Source organism: Salmo trutta, chromosome 20 (genome assembly GCF_901001165.1).
Source record: "Salmo trutta chromosome 20, fSalTru1.1, whole genome shotgun sequence".
NCBI lineage: Eukaryota > Metazoa > Chordata > Actinopteri > Salmoniformes > Salmonidae > Salmo > Salmo trutta.
In genome coordinates, this window is record NC_042976.1 from 13,575,978 (window position 1) to 13,586,700 (window position 10,723).

Below are 10,723 nucleotides of genomic sequence, written 5' to 3' on the forward strand. Positions count from 1 at the left end.
GTAGTCCACAATCATCTCCTTTGTCCTGATCACGTTGAGGGAGAGGTTGTTGTCCTGGCACCACACGGCCAGGTCTCTGACCCCCTCCCTATAGGCTGTCTCATTGTTGTTGGTGATCAGGCCTACCACTGTTATGTCATCGTCAAATTTAATGATGGTGTTGGGAGTCGTGCCTGGCCGTGCAGTCATCAGTGAACAGGGAGTACAGGAGGGGAATGAGCACGCACCCCTGAGGAGCCCCTGTGTTGAGGATCACCATGGCGGATGTGCCGTTACCTACCCTTACCACCTGGGGGCGGCCTATCAGGATGTCCAGGATCCAGTTGCAGAGGGAGGTGTTTAGTCCCGGGGTCCTTAGCTTATTGATGAGTTTGAGGGCAATATGGTGTTGAACGCTGAGCTGTAGTCAATGAATAGCATTCCCAGATGTGAGTGCTACAGATCGGTAGTCATTTAAGCAGGTTACCTTAGTGTTCTTGGGCACAGGCACTATGGTGGTCTTCTTAAAACATGTTGGTATTACAGACTCGGACAGGGAGAGGTTGAAAATGTCAGTGAAGACACTTGCTAGTTGGTCAGCGCATGCTCGCAGTACACGTCCTGGTAATCCGTCTGGCCCTGCGGCCTTGTGAATGTTGACTTGTTTAAAGGTCTTACTCACATCGGCTGCGGAGAGCGCGATCACACAGTCTCCCGGTACAGCTGGTGCTCTCATGCATGTTTCAGTGTTATTTGCCTCGTAGCGAGCATAGAAGTAGTTTAGCTCGTCTGGTAGGCTCGTGTCACTGGGCAGCTCTCGGCTGTGCTTCCCTTTGTAGTCTGTAATGGTTTGCAAGCCCAGCCACATCCGACGAGCGACTCGATCGTAGTCCTGTATTGATGCTTTGCCTGTTTGATGATTCGTCGGAGGGCATAGCGGGATTTCTTATGAGCTTCCAGGTTAGAGTCCCGCTCCTTGAAAGCGGCAGCTCTAGCCTTTAGCTCAGTGCGGATGCTGCCTGTCATCCATGGCTTCTGGTTGGGGTATGTACGTACAGTCACTGTGGGAGGCGATAGCGGCAACATTATGTACAAAATGAGTAAAAAAACAATGCAGATTTTTTATTTTTTTATTTCACCTTTATTTAACCAGGTAGGCCAGTTGAGAACAAGCTCTCATTTACAACTGCGACCTGGCGATAAACTACGACCTGGCGATAAACAAACAAAAACACAATCGGTTGGGGGCACGTAAAACGTCTGCCTTCTGCTTCGGCGCCATTTTAGAAATGCTTGCAAATTTATAAAAAACATAAAAACTGACATTTACATAAGTATTCAGACACTTTACTCAGGACTTTGTTGAAGCACCTTTGGCAGCAATTATACCCTCAAGTCTTCTTAGGTATGATGCTACAAGTTTGGCACACCAATATTTAGGGAGTTTCTCCCATTCTTCTCTGCAGATCCTCTCATGCTCTGCTAGGTTGGATGGGCAATGTTTACTGAGGAGTGGCTTCCGTCTGGCCATAAAGGCCTGATTGGTGGAATGCTGCAGAGATGGTTGTCCTTCTGGAAGGTTCTCCCATCTCCACAGGGGAACTTTGTCAGAGTGAACATCGGGATCTTGGTCAACTCCCTGACCAAGGCCCTTCTCCCCCGATTGCTCATTTTGGTCATGCTGCCAGCTCTAGAAAGTCTTGGTGGTTCCAAACTTCTTCCATTTAAGAATGATGGAGGCAACGGTTTTCTTGGGGACCTTCAATGCTGCAGAAATGTTTTGGTACCCTTCCCCAGATCTGTGCCTCGACACAATCCTGTCTCTACGGACAATTCCTTCGACCTCATGGCCTGGTTTTTGCACTGACATGCTCCATCAACTGTGGGACCTTATATAGACAGGTGTGTGCCTTTCCAAATCACGTCTAATCAATTGAATTTACCACAGATGGACTCCAATCAAGTTGTAGAAACATCTCAAGGATGATCAATGGAAATAGGATGCACCTGAGCTCAACTTCGAGTCTCATAGCAAAGGGTCTGAATACTTATGTAAATAAGGTATCTGTTTTTTATTTTTAATACATTTGAAAAAAATTATAAAAACCTGTTTTTACTTTGTCATCATGTGGTATTGTGTGTATATTGATGAGATTTTTAAAAATGTAAATCAATTTTAGAATAAGGCTGTGACGTAACAAAATGTGGAAAAAGGAGTCTGAATACTTTCTGAATGCACAGTATTTGCCTTTTCCTGAGTGCCAGTCTGTTTCTGCTCCATTGCCAACTCCTTGGCATGACAATTCCAAAAGAAGTTGGCAAGGCAGCCTAAACTGAACTGGCTACCTCTTACCTGGTAGTCATCCCCGTGGATGATAGAGAAGGCTGCCTCCTCAGCCAGATGTTCTGCAGCAGGTCCATTATGGAGGAAGGTCTCAGTGCTCTTCCCTGTCCTAACCTCCCTGATAGTGGCCATGTCCAGGCGGGCACGCTCCAAATCCTTCTTAGAGGGCTCCCAGCGCAGGCAGCTGAGGTCCAGGTCCAGGGTGTAGAAACGACTGTAGACCCGGGAGTTGGGACGGACCTTCTTCAGCTCACAGCCCCCCTGCATGAAGGCCAGGCAGTCGGCAGCGCTGCTCACCTGGAGGCGGCGGAAGAGGAAGGCATTTATGAAATGCTATACTGCTTATGAATGTGTTATGTATGAGTTATGAAAGTGTTATGAAATCCTTATTTAGTTACCCTTCAAATAGTGTTACCCATTTCATTTTTATTTACAGACAGAGATCTAAAACTGCTTTATTATTTTTTAAAGAGAAAGTAAAAACAAACCTTCTTCTCTGAGGGGATGCTACTGAAGGACACAGTCTTCTTGCGCCCGCCGGCCACCTTGTGCACTGAAGGATCCTGGGTAAAAACACAGAGAAGAGCAGTGTGAGACAGGCAGACAAGTCTACTTATGATTTCTGCAGGTTATGTTTAGAAGCTACTAAACAAACATTACAGGCAGGTATATCACATCAACTGACATTTAAAAAGGAGTAGAGGATGATGTGGACGTGGGGTGTGGAGCATAAATAATATGTACCTATTGAGGTAGCCATGAAAGCCATCACTATCAAATCCTAGATACCATTTCCTACCGTTGTGCCATTGAGCAAGGCACTTAACTCCCCACAAAAGTGTGGCAGCCCCCCGCACCTCTCCAAAACCATTGTGTGTCTTTCAGAGGGATTGGAATAAAAGCAGAAGTAACATTTTGTTTGGACCTTGTGTGCAATTGACCAATAAGTTCATACGAAAGTGGCTCACTTTAAGTGTAAAACTAACATTATACACTGGGTGGTTTGAGCCCTGAATTCTGATTGGCTGACAGCCGTAATATATCAGACCGTATATCACAGGTATGACAAAACATTTCTTTTTACTGCTCTAATTATGTTGGTAAACAGTTTGTAATTGCAATGAGGCATATCGGGTGTACATGGCCAATATACCACGGCTAAGGGCTGTATCCAGGCACTCCACGTTGTGTTGTGAGTAAGAACAGCCCTTAACCGTGGTATATTGGCCATATACCACACCCCCTCGGGCCTCTATTGGTTAAATGACTCAATAATCCCTGCCTCCTGGGAATGTTATAAAATCCAAAAGTTATTGCCGGAGTTTTAAAGTTGTCTGTCAGAAGTATTACAATGTAAATGTACTTTTAACACGTCTGTCTGCATATTCCAAGACATGCCATATGAGGGTGCAGTGAGATACAAGATGGGTTGAACGATACTTTTCTCGTCAATCATCTTGAAAAAATGCATACTTAAAAACTGGAAGTCAACCAATCGTCCATCGTTAACACAATGGAAAGGTCAAATGCTTTATTATCTAAATGCTGAAAGTGTGTGGGCGACGGAGAGAAACTAAAATGGTGCAGTTTGAGACTGGAGATGTTTTTATTTTTATTTATTTTTTAATATTTTGTTTATTTAACCTTTATTTAACTAGGCAAGTCAGTTAAGAACAAATTCTTATTTACAATGACGGCCTACCCCGGCCAAACCTGGACGACACTGGGACAATTGTGCACTGCCCTATGGGACTCCCGATCACGCCTGGATGTGATACAGCCTGGATTTGAGCCTCTTGCACTGAGATGCAGTGCCTTAGACCGCTGTGCCACTCGGGAGCCTAATGGAGACCCAGATGGGGGTGTGAGCAGGTGGGTCCGGGCAGGGGTGATGTTGTGGATGTTTGTGAGATGTTGTCGTTTGTATGTGTATGTTGTGTATTGTTTACATTTTTTTATATAAAATCTTACAACAACAAAAAAGAAAGTGGCTCACCTTTTAGCCAGGAAAATGTACATGGCAACGAATCCTTCAGAATGAATCTGCTCCTGAGCAGGCTAACTACACTGAATGAAATTACTACACTGAATGAAATTACTACACTGAATGAAATTACTACACTGAAATTACTACACTGAATGAAATAACTACACTGAATGAAATTACTACACTGAAATTACTACACTGAATGAAATAACTACACTGAATGAAATTACTACACTAAATGAAAATACTACACTGAATGAAATAACTACACTGAATGAAATTACTACACTGAAATTACTACACTGAATGAAATAACTACACTGAATGAAATTACTACTCTGAATGAAATTACTACACTGAATGAAATTACTACACTGAATGAAATTACTACACTGAATGAAATTACTACACTGAATGAAATTACTACACTGAAATTACTACACTGAAATTACTACACTGAAATTACTACACTGAATGAAATAACTACACTGAATGAAATTACTACACTGAATGAAATTACTACACTGACTGAAATAACTACACTGAATGAAATTACTACACTGAAATAACTACACTGAATGAAATAACTACACTGACTGAAATAACTACACTGACTGAAATAACTACACTGAATGAAATTACTACACTGAAATAACTACACTGAAATTACTACACTGAATGAAATTACTACACTGAAATAACTACACTGAAATTACTACACTGAATGAAATTATTACACTGAATGAAATAACTACACTGAATGAAATTACTACACTGAATGAAATTACTACACTGAATGAAATAACTACACTGTGAGTTGTAGACAAATGAAATCAGATTCCCTCCCTGATTGCGTCATTATCCCCTTAATTTGAGGAAAACGACTGATTAAATATTTTATTAATAAAATGGTTTTTTTGTAATGACAGAATGCATTTTAAACTTCACGAAATGTAACACTTTTGTATGACTTAATAGATAAATAAATATTGATAGGAGCGGGGAAAAAGGTGCTTGTGTATTGGTAAGCGCACCAAATATGGCAGTAACGATAAGTAATCAAATAAAGATGGCACTTCTAAAAGCCTGTCACACCATAGCCTGCTGAATTTGCAAGATAACTTTTCTTATTTTGGCACAAATGAAATTTTGGCACTAACTCGCCCATGGATTGATGTTTCAGCATTGTCTCAATGAAGAGTTGGGCGTTGGACTAGCACCCGCCGTTACAAGCCTGCTACAGTTAGCGGCAGGCGGACCAGCATTATCCACCATCGTAGTACGGATGAAGCCTTAGCTGGAATGTGAAGCTAACTGAAGCTGGTTAGCTTCAGAAAACCCTGAGTAGATGGATCTAGCTTGCTTCGTAGGATGCCCCTCTGGCCTACTAATACTACCACAGGACCAGGGGGACAACAACAACAACAATGACATCATCTACTGCTGTACCCTGCACTAAAGTGAGTGAAGGGCTTTGGAGGGTTTTATCAACGGGAGTTTTTCCCTCTACCTCCTAGTTGGAGTTGACTACCCACACACACTGAACCACACAGGGGAGTGTATGTGTCTGCATGCGTGCGCTGTGTGTGTAACTTCACATCCCTTGCCTGGCCAATAATACACAGTAGAGGAACCTGAGCTGCAGATTCTTCCTCTGCTAACGGGGAGACGGGCCTCCTACCCTAACAGAGAGACGGGGCACCTACCCTAACAGAGAGACGGGGCTCCTACCCTAACAGAGAGACGGGGCACCTACCCTAACAGAGAGACGGGGCTCCTACCCTAACAGAGAGACGGGGCTCCTACCCTAACTGGGAGACGGGGCTCCTACCCTAACAGAGAGACGGGGCTCCTACCCTAACAGGGCTCCTACCCTAACAGAGAGACAGGGCTCCTACCCTAACAGAGAGACAGGGCTCCTACCCTAACAGGGAGACAGGTCTCCTACCCTAACAGAGAGACGGGGCTCCTACCCTAACAGGGAGACGGGGCTCCTACCCTAACAGAGAGACGGGGCTCCAACCCTAACAGGGAGACGGGGCTCCTACCCTAACAGAGAGACGGGCCTCCTACCCTAACAGGGAGACGGGGTCCCTACCCTAACAGGGAGACGGGGCTCCTACCCTAACTGAGACAGGGTCCCTACCCTAACAGGGAGACGGGGATCCTACCCTAACGGAGAGACGGGGCTCCTACCCTAACAGAGAGACGGGGCTCCTACCCTAACGGGGAGACAGGGCTCCTACCCTAACAGAGACAGGGCTCCTACCCTAACAGAGAGACGGGGCTTCTACCCTAACAGGGCCCCTACCCTAACAGAGAGACAGGGATCCTACCCTAACATGGCTCCTACCCTAACGGGGAGACAGGGCCCCTACCCTAACAGGGTTCCTACCCTAACAGAGAGACAGGGCTCCTACCCTAACGGGGCTCCAACCCTAACAGGGAGACAGGGCTCCTACCCTAACAGAGAGACAGGGCTCCTACCCTAACAGGGAGACGGGGCTCCTACCCTAACAGAGAGACGGGGCTCCTACCCTAACAGGGAGACGGGGCTCCTACCTTAACAGAGAGACGGGCCTCCTACCCTAACAGGGAGACGGGCCCCTACCCTAACAGAGAGACGGGGCTCCTACCCTAACAGAGAGACGGGGCTCCTACCCTAACAGAGAGACTGGGCTCCTACCCTAACGGAGAGACGGGGCTCCTACCCTAACAGAGAGACGGGGCTCCTACCCTAACTGGGAGACGGGGCTCCTACCCTAACAGAGAGACGGGGCTCCTACCCTAACAGGGCTCCTACCCTAACAGAGAGACAGGGCTCCTACCCTAACAGAGAGACAGGGCTCCTACCCTAACAGAGAGACGGGGCTTCTACCCTAACAGGGCCCCTACCCTAACAGAGAGACAGGGATCCTACCCTAACATGGCTCCTACCCTAACGGGGAGACAGGGCCCCTACCCTAACAGGGTTCCTACCCTAACAGAGAGACAGGGCTCCTACCCTAACGGGGCTCCAACCCTAACAGGGAGACAGGGCTCCTACCCTAACAGAGAGACAGGGCTCCTACCCTAACAGGGAGACGGGGCTCCTACCCTAACAGAGAGACGGGGCTCCTACCCTAACAGGGAGACGGGGCTCCTACCCTAACAGAGAGACGGGCCTCCTACCCTAACAGGGAGACGGGCCCCTACCCTAACAGAGAGACGGGGCTCCTACCCTAACAGAGAGACGGGGCTCCTACCCTAACAGAGAGACGGGGCTCCTACCCTAACGGAGAGACGGGGCTCCTACCCTAACAGAGAGACGGGGCTCCTACCCTAACTGGGAGACGGGGCTCCTACCCTAACAGAGAGACGGGGCTCCTACCCTAACAGGGCTCCTACCCTAACAGAGAGACAGGGCTCCTACCCTAACAGAGAGACAGGGCTCCTACCCTAACAGGGAGACAGGGCTCCTACCCTAACAGGGAGACAGGGCTCCTACCCTAACTGAGAGACGGGGCTCCTACCCTAACAGAGAGACGGGGCTCCTACCCTAACTGGGAGACGGGGCTCCTACCCTAACAGAGAGACGGGGCTCCTACCCTAACAGGGCTCCTACCCTAACAGAGAGACAGGGCTCCTACCCTAACAGGGAGACGGGGCTCCTACCCTAACAGAGAGACAGGGCTCCTACCCTAACAGGGAGACGGGGCTCCTACCCTAACAGAGAGACGGGCCTCCTACCCTAACAGGGAGACGGGTCCCTACCCTAACAGGGAGACGGGGCTCCTACCCTAACTGAGACAGGGCCCCTACCCTAACAGGGAGACGGGGCTCCTACCCTAACAGAGAGACGGGGCTCCTACCCTAACAGAGAGACGGGGCTCCTACCCTAACAGAGAGACGGGGCTCCTACCCTAACGGGGAGACAGGGTTCCTACCCTAACAGAGAGACAGGGCTCCTACCCTAACAGAGAGACGGGGCTTCTACCCTAACAGGGACCCTACCCTAACAGAGAGACAGGGTCCTACCCTAACATGGCTCCTACCCTAACAGGGAGACAGGGCCCCTACCCTAACAGGGTTCCTACCCTAACAGAGAGACAGGGCTCCTACCCTAACGGGGCTCCAACCCTAACAGAGAGACGGGGCTCCTACCCTAACAGAGAGACAGGGCTCCTACCCTAACAGGGAGACGGGGCTCCTACCCTAACAGGGAGACGGGGCTCCTACCCTAACTGGGAGACGGGGCTCCTACCCTAACTGGGAGACGGGGCTCCTACCCTAACAGGGAGACGGGGCTCCTACCCTAACAGGGAGACAGGGCTCCTACCCTAACAGAGACAGGGCTCCTACACTAACAGAGAGACAGGGCTCCTACCCTAACAGAGAGACGGGGCTCCTACCCTAACAGAGAGACGGGGCTCCTACCCTAACAGAGAGACGGGGCTCCTACCCTAACAGAGAGACGGGGCTCCTACCCTAACAGGGAGACGGGGCTCCTACCCTAACAGGGAGACGGGGCTCCTACCCTAACCGGGAGACGGGCTCCTACCCTAACAGAGAGACAGGGCTCCTACCCTAACAGAGAGACAGGGCTCCTACCCTAACAGGGAGACAGGCCTCCTACCCTAAAGACAGGGCCCCTACCCTAACCGGGAGACAGAGCTCCTACCCTAACGGAGAGACGGGGCTCCTACCCTAACAGAGAGACGGGGCTCCTACCCTAACAGGGAGACAGGGCTCCTACCCTAACAGAGAGACGGGGCTCCTACCCTAACGGGGAGACGGGGCTCCTACCCTAACAGAGAGACAGGGCTCCTACCCTAACAGGGAGACGGGGCTCCTACCCTAACAGAGAAACGGGGCTCCTACCCTAACAGAGAGACGGGGCTCCTACCCTAACAGAGAGACGGGCCTCCTACCCTAACAGGGAGACGGGCCCCTACCCTAACAGAGAGACGGGGCTCCTACCCTAACAGAGAGACGGGGCTCCTAACCTAACGGAGAGACGGGGCTCCAACTTTATCAGAGAGACGGGGCACCTACCCTAACTGGGAGACGGGGCTCCTACCCTAACAGAGAGACGGGGCTCCTACCCTAACAGAGAGACGGGGCTCCTACCCTAACAGGGCTCCTACCCTAACAGAGAGACAGGGCTCCTACCCTAACAGAGAGACAGGGCTCCTACCCTAACAGAGAGACAGGGCTTCTACCCTAACAGAGAGACGGGGCTCCTACCCTAACAGAGAGACGGGGCTCCTACCCTAACTGGGAGACGGGGCTCCTACCCTAACAGAGAGACGGGGCTCCTACCCTAACAGGGCTCCTACCCTAACAGAGAGACAGGGCTCCTACCCTAACAGGGAGACGGGGCTCCTACCCTAACAGAGAGACAGGGCTCCTACCCTAACAGGGAGACGGGGCTCCTACCCTAACAGAGAGACGGGGCTCCTACCCTAACAGAGAGACGGGGCTCCTACCCTAACAGAGAGACGGGGCTCCTACCCTAACTGGGAGACGGGGCTCCTACCCTAACAGAGAGACGGGCCTCCTACCCTAACAGAGAGACGGGGCTCCTACCCTAACAGGGCTCCTACCCTAACAAGAGAGACAGGGCTCCTACCCTAACAGAGAGACAGGGCTCCTACCCTAACAGAGAGACGGGGCTCCTACCCTAACAGAGAGACGGGGCTCCTACCCTAACAGGGAGACGGGGCTCCTACCCTAACAGGGAGACGGGGCTCCTACCCTAACCGGGAGACGGGCTCCTACCCTAACAGAGAGACAGGGCTCCTACCCTAACAGAGAGACAGGGCTCCTACCCTAACAGGGAGACAGGCCTCCTACCCTAAAGACAGGGCCCCTACCCTAACCGGGAGACAGAGCTCCTACCCTAACGGAGAGACGGGGCTCCTACCCTAACAGAGAGACGGGGCTCCTACCCTAACAGGGAGACAGGGCTCCTACCCTAACAGAGAGACGTGGCTCCTACCCTAACGGGAGACGGGGCTCCTACCCTAACAGAGAGACAGGGCTCCTACCCTAACAGGGAGACGGGGCTCCTACCCTAACAGAGAAACGGGGCTCCTACCCTAACAGAGAGACGGGGCTCCTACCCTAACAGAGAGACGGGCCTCCTACCCTAACAGGGAGACGGGCCCCTACCCTAACAGAGAGACGGGGCTCCTACCCTAACAGAGAGACGGGGCTCCTACCCTAACGGAGAGACGGGGCTCCAACTTTATCAGAGAGACGGGGCACCTACCCTAACTGGGAGACGGGGATCCTACCCTAACAGAGAGACGGGGCTCCTACCCTAACAGAGAGACGGGGCTCCTACCCTAACAGGGAGACAGGGCTCCTACCCTAACAGAGAACGGGGCTCCTACCCTAACAGAGAGCGGGGCTCCTACCCTAACTGGGAA

General features: G+C 50.4%; 1 protein-coding gene across 1 annotated transcript in view; it reads right to left on the reverse strand.

Annotated features, from left to right (window-relative positions):
* The window catches only part of LOC115155578 (inactive phospholipase C-like protein 1), a 111,763-nt gene that overhangs the window by 26,491 nt on the left and 74,549 nt on the right, over positions 1-10,723 (reverse strand). The window contains exons 2-3 of the mRNA XM_029702305.1: positions 2,812-2,886; positions 2,333-2,620 (exon numbers count right to left, since the gene is read on the reverse strand). Of these exons, the coding sequence (XP_029558165.1) occupies positions 2,333-2,620; positions 2,812-2,886 (363 nt within the window). The remainder of the gene's footprint in view (positions 1-2,332; positions 2,621-2,811; positions 2,887-10,723) is intronic.